The sequence below is a fragment of the Drosophila sechellia genome, chromosome 2L, assembly GCF_004382195.2.
Source record: "Drosophila sechellia strain sech25 chromosome 2L, ASM438219v1, whole genome shotgun sequence".
Classification (NCBI taxonomy): Eukaryota; Metazoa; Arthropoda; class Insecta; order Diptera; family Drosophilidae; genus Drosophila; species Drosophila sechellia.
The window spans coordinates 20,217,760-20,232,420 of NC_045949.1; the positions used below are offsets into that span (position 1 = coordinate 20,217,760).

At 45.7% G+C, this 14,661-nt stretch overlaps 6 protein-coding genes and 4 non-coding genes across 12 annotated transcripts; 7 read left to right on the forward strand and 3 right to left on the reverse strand.

Moving 5' to 3' along the window:
- Nucleotides 1-72: 72 nt before the first annotated feature.
- Nucleotides 73-1,022, reverse strand: LOC6618169. The gene has a single exon (XM_002042411.2). The coding sequence runs from the start codon at nt 856-858 to the stop codon at nt 220-222; it is 639 nt and encodes a 212-aa protein (XP_002042447.1). The 5' UTR covers nt 859-1,022; the 3' UTR covers nt 73-219.
- Nucleotides 1,023-1,103: 81 nt separating this feature from the next.
- On the reverse strand, nt 1,104-3,207 carry LOC6618170 (cryptochrome-2). Its single transcript, XM_002042412.2, has 2 exons — nt 2,402-3,207; nt 1,104-2,337 (listed from the first exon to the last, which is right to left on the reverse strand). The coding sequence occupies exons 1-2, from the start codon at nt 3,066-3,068 to the stop codon at nt 1,382-1,384; spliced, it is 1,623 nt and encodes a 540-aa protein (XP_002042448.1). The 5' UTR covers nt 3,069-3,207; the 3' UTR covers nt 1,104-1,381.
- Nucleotides 3,208-3,570: 363 nt separating this feature from the next.
- Nucleotides 3,571-5,127, forward strand: LOC6618171 (sperm-associated antigen 7). The gene is made up of 2 exons (XM_002042413.2): nt 3,571-3,701; nt 3,785-5,127. Exon 2 carries the CDS (start codon nt 3,836-3,838, stop codon nt 4,601-4,603), a length of 768 nt encoding a protein of 255 aa, XP_002042449.1. The 5' UTR covers nt 3,571-3,701; nt 3,785-3,835; the 3' UTR covers nt 4,604-5,127.
- Nucleotides 5,128-5,221: 94 nt separating this feature from the next.
- LOC6618175 (probable palmitoyltransferase ZDHHC24) lies at nt 5,222-8,385 on the forward strand. Of its 3 annotated transcripts, XM_032715346.1 has the most exons (6): nt 5,231-5,524; nt 5,691-5,757; nt 5,932-5,996; nt 6,173-6,239; nt 6,416-6,477; nt 6,854-8,385. In XM_032715346.1, the coding sequence occupies exon 6, from the start codon at nt 7,349-7,351 to the stop codon at nt 8,249-8,251; it is 903 nt and encodes a 300-aa protein (XP_032571237.1). In that variant the 5' UTR covers nt 5,231-5,524; nt 5,691-5,757; nt 5,932-5,996; nt 6,173-6,239; nt 6,416-6,477; nt 6,854-7,348; the 3' UTR covers nt 8,252-8,385. The 3 variants fall into 3 exon arrangements, with proteins under 3 accessions (XP_002042450.1, XP_032571242.1, XP_032571237.1); XM_032715351.1 differs by lacking the exon at nt 5,932-5,996 and having other exon boundaries at nt 5,227-5,524; XM_002042414.2 differs by lacking the exons at nt 5,932-5,996; nt 6,173-6,239 and having other exon boundaries at nt 5,222-5,524.
- Nucleotides 5,553-5,627, forward strand: LOC6618172. Its single transcript, XR_048704.2, has one exon. It is a non-coding gene; the product is annotated as a small nucleolar RNA Me28S-Cm2645 (small nucleolar RNA).
- On the forward strand, nt 5,796-5,870 carry LOC6618173. Its single transcript, XR_048705.1, has one exon. It is a non-coding gene; the product is annotated as a small nucleolar RNA Me28S-Cm2645 (small nucleolar RNA).
- LOC116800238 lies at nt 6,035-6,109 on the forward strand. The gene has a single exon (XR_004361214.1). It is a non-coding gene; the product is annotated as a small nucleolar RNA Me28S-Cm2645 (small nucleolar RNA).
- On the forward strand, nt 6,278-6,352 carry LOC6618174. Its single transcript, XR_048706.1, has one exon. It is a non-coding gene; the product is annotated as a small nucleolar RNA Me28S-Cm2645 (small nucleolar RNA).
- A 96-nt stretch (nt 8,386-8,481) lies between the features above and the next one.
- On the forward strand, nt 8,482-9,096 carry LOC6618176. The gene is made up of 2 exons (XM_002042415.2): nt 8,482-8,761; nt 8,838-9,096. Exons 1-2 carry the CDS (start codon nt 8,552-8,554, stop codon nt 9,024-9,026), a joined length of 399 nt encoding a protein of 132 aa, XP_002042451.1. The 5' UTR covers nt 8,482-8,551; the 3' UTR covers nt 9,027-9,096.
- On the reverse strand, nt 9,053-14,087 carry LOC6618177 (protein brunelleschi). The gene is made up of 10 exons (XM_002042416.2): nt 13,889-14,087; nt 13,058-13,822; nt 12,156-13,003; nt 11,853-12,096; nt 11,234-11,790; nt 10,699-11,183; nt 10,443-10,636; nt 10,192-10,383; nt 9,925-10,132; nt 9,053-9,859 (listed from the first exon to the last, which is right to left on the reverse strand). Exons 1-10 carry the CDS (start codon nt 14,085-14,087, stop codon nt 9,589-9,591), a joined length of 3,963 nt encoding a protein of 1,320 aa, XP_002042452.1. The 3' UTR covers nt 9,053-9,588.
- Between the last annotated feature and the right edge of the window lie 574 nt (nt 14,088-14,661).

The window sequence follows — 14,661 nt, forward strand, 5'->3', positions numbered from 1 at the left end:
TGGCCGCATTTCCCTCTAGATCAGGCAATAGGCCAGATTATAGTTTACGAGTGAAGCAAGGACACATACATGTTTCCCTTAACTGAACACATATTTAAGTTTTATTACAGCAATGCTAGGCTGCCTACTCCCGAAACCCTAATGAATACACTAGAAAATTGGAAAATTCGCAAGCGGAAGTCGGCCAAAAGATCCTTACTATTTGAGGAACCAGTTCTTCTACTTGTCGTATCGAACAAGACGCGTGTCGTCGCCGACCTCCTCCAGATCCTTTGGATCGCGGCGGAAGCGATATGTGCCCACATCCTGGTTGGCCGATTCCGGCAGCGTCACCTTGATGCCCTTGTACTCGGTTCGACCTTCCCTGACCTCTGGCACGCGCAGCTCCATCTCGGCCTTGTACTCGTCATCGTTGCCAATGTCCACGTCCTGGACGTTCTTTTGCACGGTGGGATCCTCCTCGTCCTGGTTCCAGCCATCTATCTCGATGGGGACAATGGGGCTTCCGTCGACGCCTATAACGGAACTGGGTGCGCCAGTAGGCAGGACCTCGACGGTATCTCCGGAAATCGAATTCTCTGCTGGTGGCGACTCAACTGCATCCGCCGCATCCACTGCGTTGAACGGGGAACGGTCCATCAATGTCAGCGAATTGACGAAATTGCGATTAAACTCCACGTCATTCTTGGCCATCTCATTAATATTTATATCTATCACGGTCACGCCATCGATGTTCCGCGGACGGTCAATGGTGAGGCAAGTAAGACCAGTGGACATTTTTGAGTGCAAGGTCGAGCGGGCCACAAGGACTCGGTGCAGCGCCAACTGATTCCTCAGCATCGACAGATTGCGAAACATGGTTTTTGTAGGTATATCGAGTCTGGAAACTAACTACCTATCAGACCAGAAACCGAAGTTAAATTTAAAAAATGTACTTATTTACGAACAAAAATTGGAAGGTCTTATGTTGCCGAAATTTTAGATAAGACTAAAACTCCCAGCTGAGCCCGACAACTGACAAATCTCGATTGTGAAGGAAGTTAAAGTCCAGGCTACAGTGGTTCCTAATAATTTCATTGAAATATAAATGAAATACCCCATCCTCGTATTAATACCTTTATTGGTGCATTTTATGTCAAGTACACAAGCGCCTAAACATATTCTTTAGTCACTCTCCTATACCTATTGACAACTTGCGTATTCCAATGCATAACAAATACTATATACTCGATATATACCTAAAATTGGTTAAGGTAACAATCAAGAAGTTAGACTTATACCTAAAATAGTACATCAAACAATTGTTCCATCCTAAGTTCATATTAACTCACTCCGCAGATCTAACTACCTCTTACACAAGGTAGCGAACATATTATGGGTTTTAACGTTTTCGCTTAGGGGCACTTCCGGCTGCCCTTCGCACCTTCCGCTTGCCTGAAGTGGAGGATTCTGATTTCTCCTCGAAAGACGACTCCTCCTCCTTGCCCGTGCGCACCTCCCGATTTACTTTGTAGGCAGCGCCCATTCTCTTAATGTTCTCCTTGTGCACCACTTCGTGTTTAACAATCCGGTGGGGATAATCCGTGCCGAGGACGCAGCCGTATGCCCGCTGATCCGCCAGCGACGCCTTCCAGGGCTCATAAATACAGCCAGCTGGATATTTTGAGAGTTCCGGCACATACTTCCTGATATAGTGCCCTTGGGGGTCCGTTTTCTTGCCAAACGCCACCGGACTGTAGACGCGAAAGTACTGGTGAAAGAAGGCGGACGCAGATAGCCACATCCAGTTGCCAGCGTTTAGTGCCCAGTCCTGATCCAGCAGCAGCTGCTCGAACACCCGCTGTCCCTCCTCCCAGCTGATCCAGAGGTCTCCTCGCGTTAGGAAACATGCCACCGCATGCCGGGCCAGATGATGGATCCAACCCTCCTGCCGCAGCTGACGCATGATGGCGTCGATAAAAGGATATCCGGTGCGTCCGTGAGTCCAGGCCTCCAAGTGATCAGGATGCTTCTGCCACGGAATCTGCATGCAGTATACATTGCCCAACATTCGATCAAAGTTGGGTTCCGCAGCCGCCACCGTGTAGTAAAATTCCCTCCACATGAGTTGTCCAATGAGTGAAACGGGCGGCTGCGAGTGCTTCGGCTGGCGCTTGATAATTTCCTTGAGCTTTTGATTGAACAGTCGGGCACTAAGACATCCAAATTTGAGGTATGGACTCAGTACGGTTGTGCTAGGCTCCAGCGAGTTGGGCGCCGTGTTGGGCTTCTCAAAGCGGGCAACCCAAATTTCATCCTTTAGGGATTCCTCCATGCGGCGCAGTGCCTCCGTTTCACCTGTTTGATAAAAAAGAATTTCACATTGTTATAGTAGTGATCAAGACTTTAACTGTATTTTTACCTCCCGGAAACTTATTAGGTCCTAGTTCCTCCGGTCGTTTCACTAATTGCTCCATCGTAGGACAATCATAGGCCGCCGAATCCTTCTGTTCCACTTCATCTTTGGGTGGTGTAGGCATCTTTTTAAGCTTTTCAGGAACCCCTAGAACCTTGGGTACCTTCAGTTGGTCCACAATGCCCAGGAACTTTTGATAGGTAATTGGAGCCTTGCCAAGATTCTTCGCTATAACCAATTCCGGATTATAAATCGTGTGGGAGCAGTGAGTCTCCACTTTTACACCCTCTGCCTTGGCCAACTTCTGGACGGCAGCATCCCGGGTCAGGGAGTACGGCTCGATATCTGTCTCAAAAGTCAGCATTTCCACGCGCCAACTCTTAAAAATACGGGGAAAAACCTCTGCGGGCTTCCCACGCACCACAAACAGACGGGAATCAAGTTTCCGAAGCTGGTTATCCAAGTCCTCCAGCGTTTGCTGCAGGAATCGCCATCGATTGGCGCCCACTTGCATCCAATCGAGGATTCCTGGATCCAGGATGAAAATCGGACGGACAAAGTATTTTCCTGGAGCAGCGTTAGCGGCGGTAAAAATGTGCGATAATGCGGGGTTGTCGTGCACCCGGAGGCCTTTACGGAACCAGTGGACCAGCGTGGACCTTTGTGCATCCATTTTGGCACGTGTCCCCGATTTCAAACGGTATCTATGCGGATTTATCGCACAAAATATAATTCAAAACCAAGAGCGTTCTAACGAACCTGCCAACACGTTTTCTGAACCTTCTTACACTGCGCTGCGAGGAAATTGTATAGTGTTTTGGTGGGCGGTTAATTTTGTTCACATACATAGATGAAGCAAGTGCAAATAAAATGAAGACAAATTTCATTGCTTATTATGAAATTTAAATATGTTCACAATAATATTGTATGATATAAAAACGTTGTACATTTCAAAAGAGCATGCTCTAAATGCTTTAATAATATTATAAAAAAAATAAACAATATGTCTTCCCTCTTAATACATGGTTTTATCAAAATATTGTTAATATATATTTTTGTAAATCTTTCAAGAATTTAGGTTTTAAGTCGTCTGACGAGTGTACACAGCTGTTTTACAATTCGAAAATACCGAAGTGCGGCAATAGCGACCAAGTTGGCCATCCTCACATTCAGTATTTTTTGCAGAATTTATTTGGTGCACAAGCACCGGTAGTCAATATAATTATAATTACATTAAACCACCTAAAACAAGCTGATCAACCGCAATCAAATATCTCAACAGGCTAATAATAAACGCCAGAGAGTGGTAAGTCCCTAGCAATTCGGCCACAAAGAGCGAACAGCTCGATTAACTGAGATTCCCTCGTATATCTTTCGATGGCATCGCAGGCGCACATCCGCCAATTGCTCAACATCAAGCGAGGAAAACACGGCGGAAAAATGGATCTGCTCGACTCAATACTCAACGCCATGGATGCGCCGCCTGCCAACAACGAGCAACAGAAGACGCTGATAAAGAAACAGCGCGAAATGTTGGAGCGGATGCAGAACAAACAGAAGGAGGAGCTCCTCCGATTCCGAAAGTATGTTGACGAACGGATGGGGCGATTCGCCAAGGACGACAGGCGATGCATCGAGTTCCAGCCGCTGGATAAAGTGCACCGCTCGGTGATCCACGAAGTAGCCGAAAATGGCGGCTTCATTGCCATGAGCTTTGGCCGCGAGGATGTGGACCGACATTCGGTTGTGTACAAAAAGGAGCATGCTCCTGGCGAGGATGAGGTCACGGCCCGTCGGAACGGAGACGGCTGGACCGAGGAGATAGCCAAGGAGTACGCGGAGCGACGACGGGAACGATTGGCGCAGGAGCAAAGTGACAAAGAAGCCTCCACATCCGAAGCAGCAAGTTCAGTCTCATCCACGTCTGCAGCCGCGGATCAGGACTCCGGCGAAGTTAAGCCCACGACCAACTACAAGGCCAAGTATGCCCACCTCATCGGAGAGTCGGCCGCATTGCAGGCGGCCCGTAAGACGGAGACCAACCAAAGTTACGGATTCGTGCCCAGCAAGAACAAGAAAGATGTGCGCTCCATCGAACAAACTTTGGCCGACATCCAGGCCAAAAAGCGTCTGCGATTGGCTCAGCAGCAGGAGCTGGAGCAAGAGCAGCAACCGCAAGAGGCAACCACATCCACAGAGGACCCATGAGTCGCCTGGAAACCAATTAGTATACAGATAGCTCACTTAATGCAAGACTGTCGCAACCAAAAAAAAGGATTATACTTCATACATCAGAATCAGACATGACATGCTCGTCTTGTTCGCTAACTCCTGCTCGATAACATCGATAATATTTAACAAAACAGAGCATTCATCATTTTTAGAGGGCCAAAGATTTATAAATTTGTAGTATTTATACTATCTTTTGCTCACATTATTCGTATTTGGTAAAAGGAAATAGGCTTGATACTAATTTTTATCTTAGGTTAGCTCCATTAAATTAAATGCCCTTTTTTTGAGTAATGACAGCCTTGTATCGAGTGAGATTAGTTTTGTTGATTCAGATTAGTCACATGAAAGGTCTCTGACTGCCATGTAAATCATAAGTAATAAGCAATTTCATTTGTTGGCCAATTAAGATCCGAAAGTTGTAAATGTTTTAAGCAAGTTATGTGTCCGTAGCAGAGTCCGAATCGCAATATCTATTTATATAATAAAAACCCAAAAAAAAACGTCGCAAGGTTCAAATAAATCTTAAAAACGGGGCGCCACTCAAAAGTCACAAAAAAATACAGAATATTTCCATTCCAGTATTTTTTTGCTCGTCACTTCTTTCTTGTCACGGTGGTGAAGCAGTCACAGTTTAATGCCAGCCGAGAGCCACAAAACCACGTGTTGCCCAGTTAAAGAAATATAAACTAAATTAGGGACGATGGCTGATAGAAAACGCTACAAAATTTCGCAAAAAAACATAAATAAATATATGTCTAATAGGTGAAAGTTATATAGTAACTGAAAGATGTGCGGATCACGAGAAACGAGCAATTCCCTTTGACAGCCTGGCAGCTGTGACCCAAAGAGTCTCACTTTGAGACTTCTGGGGACCAACCAGCATGGGAAGTTTACGCGGTAAGAATAATTCAGAAAGAAGATTTCCACAACCATGATGAAATCGTTAGATAGGGACTTCTGATGTCTGTGACTGATTTATCTCGATAGTAGATCTGATTTTAAAAATGTTGCTAGCTTACGTGCTTTTATGTTCAACAACACTACAATAACTCTTTCTTTTTAGATAATGCTGAAAAACCTGATGTCTCTGAGTGAAAACCGAATAAAGAAGGATTTGGATTTCCACACTTGTAAGTATAAGTATAATGATTGCTAAAGATTTATGCTGTATTTTGTGATGAAATTGATAGATAGGGACTTCTGATGTCTGTGACTGATTTATCTCGATAGTAGATCTGATTTTAAAAATGTTGCTAGCTTACGTGCTTTTATGTTCAACAACACTACAATAACTTTATTTTTAGATAATGCTGAAAAACCTGATGTCTGAGTGAAAACCGAATAAAGAAGGATTTGGATTTCTACACTTGTAAGTATAAGTATAATGATTGCTAAAGATTTATGCTGTATTTTGTGATGAAATTGATAGATAGGGACTTCTGATGTCTGTGACTGATTTATCTCGATAGTAGATCTGATTTTAAAAATGTTGCTAGCGTACGTGCTTTTATGTTCAACAACACTACAATAACTCTTTATTTTTAGATAATGCTGAAAAACCTGATGTCTCTGAGTGAAAACCGAATAAAGAAGGATTTGGATTTCCACACTTGTAAGTATAAGTATAATGATTGCTAAAGATTTATGCTGTATTTTGTGATGAAATTGATAGATAGGGACTTCTGATGTCTGTGACTGATTTATCTCGATAGTAGATCTGATTTTAAAAATGTTGCTAGCTTACGTGCTTTTATGTTCAACAACACTACAATAACTCTTTATTTTTAGATAATGCTGAAAAACCTGATGTCGCTGACTGAAAAACCCACGAAAGGAGGATTTGCACACTTGTAAGTTTAATAATTTTAATATGTATGTCTAGGGGAGAATTTGAGGCCAAATATGAAGCTATTGTCTAGGAAACTGGTAATCTCGATCAATTTTGGATTTCCGAATAATCTCTAAACAACAAATACGGAAACGAATCTAAGGGTATTCCTTAAAACAACTTGAACTTTGTTTGTATTTTCTAAATATATGAAAATGATCCACAAATAAAAGTAAAGAAAAGTAATATGTACATTTTTCAGTGTTAAGTGACATTTGTCTAACCAATATGCGATCGGGTCACTGTATAATATATATAAAATATATATAATATATATATTTAGTGCATCCCTTGAATTATGATTACATACTTATGCAATATTTTTATTTATTTTACAGGGCACCCTTACATGATGCCAACAAAGTGAACGGACATACGGAAAAAGAATAATAATAAAATTAGGTTTACGAACATAGAATGCAACTTGCGACAATTTGAATTTTTAAACATTTTTGAGGAAGTGTTTGAATTACTAAGGCTCTCTTTATTAGGTCCAACACTGACCCACGCCGTCCAAGATTGGGGAACTGCTTCTAAGACTCAGCCCAATAGGCTTAGAGTAATACAATCGCGAGCGGCACGACATTCATCTGGGCTAAAAGTTGTACCACTGGGAGACCAAATAAACTTCCACATTAAGCATTAGGTTAAGCTCAGAAGGAACTGAACGATTCCTAGTGACTTTATGATTAATGGATAATAAAGGATTTTTCCAAAAAAAAAAAAGGAATGGAAAAATAAAACCGAAAAAACATTGATACATCGTGTAGGCTAGAGTAACTAATTCAAAGTCAGTAAAGTTTTTACAACTTGATCAAATCACTTTTGTTATAATGAGGTTTCGGTCGCTGAAGAACATCTGGCCAAAAGAGAAGTTGGAGCAATTCCTATTTTTGTTCATTTTATGTGGCTTGCCCGCCATATACTATGTTCTAATGGAGATTATGCTGCCGGAGTTGTCGGATTACTGGTCACCTGGCTACGTATTTCAGCTGCTGCTGGGACTGTTCCTCTTTTCGAATGTGATGTCCAACTATGTCATGTGCATCCTGGTGGACCCCAGCATCGATCCCAAGCTAATGAAGACTCAGATGGAGCGCGGACAGCACAGTGAGGACTGGCACGAGTGCGACAAGTGCGGGATTCTTGCTCCACCCCGGTCACGTCACTGCAGGAAGTGTGGTGTCTGTGTCTTGATGCGAGATCATCACTGCTTCTTTACGGGCTGCTGCATTGGTCATGAGAACTATAGATACTTTTTCTATTTTCTTATCTACTTTTTTCTAAGCTGCATGATATCACTAACGTCGTCCTCGATATTTATTTACGTGCTGCATGGGGGCAGATACCAGCTCTTTATGCTGCCTCATCCCGCACCGAACTCTGCCTATTTTAACTCGCTTATTATGAGGATAATCTACTTTAAGTTGCCCGATATATACGAGCTGGTGTTCTTTGTGGTATTCGTCCTGCTGTGGATCGGGGTATGCGTAGCTACTTATGTGGCTTATGATCAGTGGTCTCGTGGCTGTTTTTGCTATGATTTTGAACATCAAATCTTTCCTTTTGACCGAAAACTGCGCCGGAACTTCAAGACCTTCTTGGGCAGGCGAATGAGGTGGACCTGGATCTCCGGATTCGTTCCCAGCCAGCTGGACCACGACGGATTTGATTTGGATCCAGAAAACGAACGTGTGGCAGATCCGTGCTCAGAAACAACCATCAAGGATGGCTAAATTATTGTATATATTCTCTGTGTTTTCCGAATTGCCGGTGCGATGAAAAATTTAAAATTCGGATTCATTCGAGTATAGTTTAGGCATGCAAGAAAATTGTCCAAATTAAAAAGCAAATACTTTAGATTTCTTTATGCGATATGTTTTTTGTTTTATTTGGTATCTACTGTGCTTGCAGATTTTTCCAGGTTGGCAGTTTCGTCAGCTGTTTTCCTGATAACATTGACGCGCCGCAAAATGTTTGTGTAGTCTGAAATTGGTATCTGGTCAAGATCGACTGCCAGTAGGTAAAGACCAGATATGGAGCCCACCGAATCGGAGTCGCGACATCGCCTAAATGGAGGGGGCAGGAGTTCCGCGCCAGCAGGCTCCGGAGAATACATCAAGGTGGTGGAATACCAATGCGAGACCGATGGATTCGTTAATGAACAGTGGACGGAACCGGCGATGCCAGGTCCAGTGCCCTGGAAGACCATCATTATCATTCTACTGCTGTTTATCGGTGGCATTGTGAGTAATAATTGCTGGTGCCCACACATGCATGCACTGTCCCTTCGGACTTCTTATCTGATGTCATTGTCTTCAGGCTTGCATCGCCTTCGCCACCTTAAACTGGGTGACGGACACGAGCCGGGAGCGATCGGATCGGGTGTGGGCGTTGGGTATCATCGGGGCATTGACCTTCATTCCGGGAAGCTACTATGTGTACGTGCTCTTCTGCATAATGCTCAATCGCAACGGATTCACCATGGACGAGATACGAAGACTCGGCTGAGGAGGAGAGACCAAAGAGACCAAATGTTTCGTCAAATAGAGTTTATTGCTTTTACACTACAGTATTCACACATTTCATTGGCATAATTTCTTTAGCAACAATCTTAATATGTAGTTCATTATGATACATATGTATTGCCCCGGTAATTGTATAAAAATATTTTGTAAACACGAGCTTGTTATCAAAATGTATAATGCTTGGCGTGGCTTCTAGTGCGCGGAACATTTGCTATCTATTTAAATAGCTCATCGCTGGCTTAAATATGTATATGCTTTACAGGCATGAACTATAGGTTATACGATTTATGTTATGGCCATTTTCTCTATCAAGCTTAGGGCACAGTATTACTTTGTGTTTCAGCTTAATTATATACAGTGTTATGCGTTACATGTTGTATCTATGTAGGTAAGAATTCTTTACAAACAATTGCTTTCCGTGTTTACGGATATAACAGGGCGCGTGGGAATCAAATACTTTAACGAGAGTAGGGGATTAGTATGGGGTGTACACACAATACATACACAAACATTGTAACGAAATTAAACTAGCGACAGGTAACATTTCACTGCTCCACGACGGTCACCTCAATGGGCGGAATAAACTTCCACACATGCGCCTGCTGCTCATCGTAGCTGGAGGAGAACATGACCGATTGGCCGGCACTCTCCGCTTCCGCCGGACAGGAGCGGGTTAGCAATGCTCCCGGCTGCTCTGCCTGCTTCTGCGGATTGCTGGTGCATTCGATGCTGGCCTTGAAACGTCCGGGGGTAAAGAATATCACAGAGCAAGTGTGCTGTTTCTGCTCCTGCTTCTCCAGTAGTGGTATTGCAATTCTAAGAGGGTTGATATGGTCTACATATTTAACTGCTTCGTTTCAATATTTTTCTTCAGCTCTCACCTATTTGGTCCTGAAATGGCCACGCGTGTCTCTAAATTGTAATTTTCCATTCCGTTCAGGTAATCCTGATAGAACTTTATGCTCAGCACCAGATTTCTAAGTGGTTGCAGGGATTGATTGGCCAGCTGGATGCTTAGCAGCGATCGCTGGCCCACCGTACACACAATCTCATTGTGCGGCTGCACGAGCGTGTCTTGGAAGCTTATAGCTGGAAGTGTAATACAATTGTCATTACAAAGTCGGTAAGGAAAATTCCAAACAACTTACCCCACTCCAAAGGCGACACAGCTGTCAAATCCACCATAGACTGGGAGAGAACTATTCCTCGCAGTGAGGCGATTCCCTGAATGTCCGTCCCCGTTAACAGCCATTTGATTTTCACCCTTTCAGCTATGTGAATTGAGCAGAGCTTACTCAGAGCATCGTTAAACGACAGCAGCTGCGTCCGAAAGCAGAGTTCTATTTAAAAGATAAGCACAAATAGGTAATGAGCTCATATTAAGTGGGACTCATCATACCTCTCTCCAGATTCTCAGCTACCTCGGCTGCCCGAGCAGCCACCACTTTCTCCAAGGAGCACCGATCCACAGGTATGGGCACTCGGCAGCTCTCTTTGGCCTCGATGAGTATATTCTTGGTGTCCGTATAGTTGAGCGACATCTCTTGAGCGGTTAGGTTGGAGATGTCAAGTACCAGGTAAAATTGGGAGGCTCTGTAAATGATATAGACAATGGTAGAAGGAGTTGCTTTGAAAAACGAGGAGATTGCACTTACACCTCTGCGGGAAGCACATCCCAGCTTGTAATCTGTGCGCTAGGCAACAATTCTAGATTAAAGGACACCGCACATTGGCGGCAGTAGCCCGCCGTCAAAGCATCTCCGCCGGAGTACTTGAATCTGACTTGCGCCTCTATGTGCTGGTTATATTGTGACCCAAGGCTGGGAGGTCCTACTCCTCCACCGCCGCCAGGCTGCAGGGTTAAGGCAGCCAGCGATGGTGGACCGCCAGAAATGGTCGACCGGAAACTGGAATTCTGTGGCTCATTTCGACGATGATGCGGTGAACCGACTCTGGAGGGTAAGCTGGCGTGCCCAGAGGTGGACACGCTCGAGTAGTGCGTTAGTGACGCTGCACCGTAGTCCCCAGGAGCAGCGGCAGAATGCAATGAAGCCGGTGGTTGAGGACAAACGAAGTCCGCTTCTGCATAAACATCCACTATAATTTCAATGGTGCCCTGGGGAGGCACTGGCAACTGGGCCTGCAAAGGAAGGATTATTCATTTACTCAACATAAGATTATAAATCTTACCTTAATGGCTTCTTCATCTATTCGGAAGATCTTCTGCTGCAGCTCCTGCTCCACATTTGAGTTGATGCTGAACTCTAGGTGCTCCAGTGGCAGCGTGGCACTCTCATTGGTAATAGTTATCGTGCAGCTGGAAGATTCTCCGTTGTACAGCGTCAAGCTGGCAGAGGTCACCACGATATCCGCACTGTTCATGTTGCTAAACGTCGCTGTCTGTGGTAGCGAAGTTTTCACAGATATCCTAGGAAGGGCGGGGATAACGTCAACCACGTAGTTGGGCGGAAAGCTGCGTCCACGCATGTGCTTCAGCCGACAGTTGGACTTCACACCCAGCGTGTGCGTGCTGTAGCCCTGCAGATCGAGTTGCCCCGTCTCAATTGGCGTTCCATGTAGTGCCACATACGTGGGCACATGTGGCTGGAGTACAAGAGACTGGGGCAAAGACTCAAACACCACGCCGTTTGTCAGCAATCTCATGTCCGTGACGGGCAGCTCGAAGGGCAGGGGATTCCGCAGGCGCACAGTCACTTCACTTAAATCATTTTGCACCCACTGGAAAGCTAATATGAAAATTAGTTATGTATGTGTATATTATCATGCAGAGATATTAGCCAGGTCTTACCTATTTTATTTTTGTCCTTTTTCTTGTCCCTTCTGTCGACAGAATTGAAGTGTATTGGCGTGAATAAGAAAGGCCCACTGTCCGCTTTGGCCACCTTTATTCTTTGCGGTCGCAAATGAGCGGGCAAATCTTTAACCTGAAGATCGAGGCAGTAGGGCAGATCCGTGAGATTGGCGGGTGGTATCACAGTGCCATTTTCCAGCACCAAGGGCACAGGAGAGCCCTCGCACTGAGCGCTTAAATTCTTTAGAAAATGTACCGATATTAGTGTGAATGAATTAGCATCTTATTTTGATAACCTACCTGCAGTTGCACAGCCATCTCGCTTTGCTCCGTTGGCGACATGTTGTCCCACTGAGTTTGCAGCAAAAAGGTCATGTGCCGCGTGGCCAAAGCGGACTGTCCCAAACGCCTGGCGGCAGTTATAAGGGTCTGGACCAGATCGATTTGCAACGCCGGCCAGCCGGCAGCATTTTCTATTACTTCCAAGGGGTCGAGGCAAAGTCGGTATCCCGTAAAACTGCCCAACATGAGGCGGTAACTTTGGTTCCAGTCCGGCGCTTGGCTTCCCTGCTGAACGTGCTTGAGTGCAGCAAGTCTTTGGAAAAATGCCGCCTTCCTTTGGTATCCGATCTGCTGATACAGATCCGTAATGACCTCGAATCTCTTTACCCGCTCGGCTTCGCTCATGCTCAGGTTTATGTAGAGTATATTCTGCAGAAACATGGCCACGTCCAGGGGACGATTCTGCTCGATGCAAATCCGCGAGGCCTTCAGTGCCGCCTCCGTCTCTATAGTGGCTGCATGCCTATACTTGCTGTAGTTAATGATGGCCTTGCGATAGTAGTTGGTGATCTCCTCCGCCTTGAGGATGTTGCCCGGCAGATCGCCGTTTCTCTGGTGTCCTGGTATCGGAGCTGCCGATAAAGTCGAAGTGGAGGAAGACGATGTAGTGGGCGTGTCCGAGGCGGAGGAATTGGTGGCCGTTGTCACCAGGGAAGACACGGACGAGCAAGAAGATGAGTTCGAGGTTACGCGCTGCTGTGGCTGGCTGGAATCCACATTGTTCGCGGTTGCGTCACTGGCGCTAATCTTCTTGGTGGCGTCGCTAGCACGCCACTTTTCGGGGGTGTTTTTTAGGGGAGAGGTGCCTGAAAATGATGAGGAATTAGTAAGGCCTATTCAATTAGGTTGTAGGTACTTACCCGCCTCCTGAAGCGACGAGTTTCTGTGCAGTGTCTCGGTTTCTCGCATTTGGGGATACAACAGCATTGCGGAAGCGGCACACAAACCCTCTTCAGTTGCGCCAACCCACAGGGAGTCACCAACCGACCTCAAGGTCTCATTGGCATTGTGGTACAAACTCAAGGCGTCGTCAACCAGGCCGGCTTGCAGCGAAAGATCAGCCAGGTTCTTCATCACACGACCCACGCACCTTTTCCTATTGTTTCTCGACTCCATGTCTAGGCCCACAAAGTCTCGCTTTTCAAAGGGTGCCAGCAACAGGCTCACCTTGTCTGCCTTCTCGCGAGATCGCTCTAATCGTCGCGATTCCAGGACCCAAAACAACGCGCTGGCAAAGTCTCCAATTCGGGCTTCGAGATCAGCACACGAATCCTGTTCGCGATAGAAGAAGGCCTGCGCCTTGAAATTCGATGGCGTTGTGAATTCATCTTGGAGGCGTCGTCCACCAGCTGCTGGTGGTCCCAGCACCTCCCCAATGATTTCCAGTGGCGGCTCATCGGGCCCAAAGAAAATGGCACGGGACTCGTACAGAGTAGACCCGTAGCGAACTTTCAAGGACTCGTGCTGACGGCACAGCTCATTTAGCTCGATTTGGCTATCGAATTTGCCGATGGTGACAAGTCCCAGCAGTCGGCGATGGGTCTGAAAGTCTCCCCAATCGTTGTGCTCCACAGGATGATCGTGAACGAAGCGGATCCAAATGGAGCGGGGATGGCCAGAGGAGTCTGTAAGGCAAATGGAATGATTTGCAATCAAAAAGATAGCAAGAAAGCAGGAAGAGCACCACACACCATTGACCCGGATGTGATTGACACGTCGCACTTTCTCGAACGCCCGCTGAAGGACGCGAGCGCGCGATGGACCCACGCCGCGGAGCAGCACCAGCAGGCAGCTGTGGTGCAGGGCGCTCTGCTCGTAGTCCGGGCGTGACAACGCTGGCTCCATGCCACCAGCACCGTGCGACAGCATCAGGCCAACGGCCGCACGCATTTACACCGCGGCGCGGCTCTCAAATCCAATCCCTGTCCCAGTCCAGAGGATGCGAGCGCCAGTTTCCTTTGCATTTGCCAAGTGCTTCACAGGCGTTCCATACCGCTGTCAAGTGGATAAGCTCTCGATTGGATTCGATTTCTTCAGAGGAGCCACCTCCTCCCCCTTTTCATGGGCAGTAGAGCCTGCTTTCACCACCCTTTTCGCCTGGTTTCTGGGCTGTTTACGAATCCGCTGGACTCCTTCACATGGGTACCGATGCTGGGCACTCGGAGGAAGGCGAAAATTCCAGCAAATAAATGTCTAAATGGTTTTTTAAGCGAAGATAAACGTTTAGCCGTTTGCTTTGGCAAAGAAATTGTCCAATCAGTGCCTGTCGACTAGTCGCTGTGAATGGCACATCGCACAGATTGACGGCAGAAGGGTCACACTAATTGAATCGATGGTGTTGACAATCAGATAAAATATTAGTACCAATTATAAAATGCAAAACCTATTTTTCTTATAATGCTACTTAACAAAACTTAAATTGTATTACTTTGTGTAAATTTAGCGAAGTAAGCTATTGAATATT

What these genes read in the sequence shown, in the direction of transcription:
- LOC6618175 (XM_002042414.2), top strand. Translation starts at nt 7,349, where the DNA reads ATGAGGTTTCGGTCGCTGAAGAACATCTGGCCAAAAGAGAAGTTGGAG.
- LOC6618169 (XM_002042411.2), bottom strand. Translation starts at nt 858, where the DNA reads ATGTTTCGCAATCTGTCGATGCTGAGGAATCAGTTGGCGCTGCACCGA.
- LOC6618170 (XM_002042412.2), bottom strand. Translation starts at nt 3,068, where the DNA reads ATGGATGCACAAAGGTCCACGCTGGTCCACTGGTTCCGTAAAGGCCTC. An exon ending in ACCTAATAAGTTTCCGGGAG is followed by an intron (nt 2,338 to 2,401) that starts GTAAAAATACAG and finishes TTTATCAAACAG; the next exon opens with GTGAAACGGAGGCACTGCGC.
- LOC6618177 (XM_002042416.2), bottom strand. Translation starts at nt 14,087, where the DNA reads ATGCGTGCGGCCGTTGGCCTGATGCTGTCGCACGGTGCTGGTGGCATG. An exon ending in CAATCACATCCGGGTCAATG is followed by an intron (nt 13,823 to 13,888) that starts GTGTGTGGTGCT and finishes TTTGCCTTACAG; the next exon opens with ACTCCTCTGGCCATCCCCGC. An exon ending in AGATGGCTGTGCAACTGCAG is followed by an intron (nt 12,097 to 12,155) that starts GTAGGTTATCAA and finishes CATTTTCTAAAG; the next exon opens with AATTTAAGCGCTCAGTGCGA.
- LOC6618176 (XM_002042415.2), top strand. Translation starts at nt 8,552, where the DNA reads ATGGAGCCCACCGAATCGGAGTCGCGACATCGCCTAAATGGAGGGGGC. An exon ending in TGCTGTTTATCGGTGGCATT is followed by an intron (nt 8,762 to 8,837) that starts GTGAGTAATAAT and finishes CATTGTCTTCAG; the next exon opens with GCTTGCATCGCCTTCGCCAC.
- LOC6618171 (XM_002042413.2), top strand. Translation starts at nt 3,836, where the DNA reads ATGGATCTGCTCGACTCAATACTCAACGCCATGGATGCGCCGCCTGCC.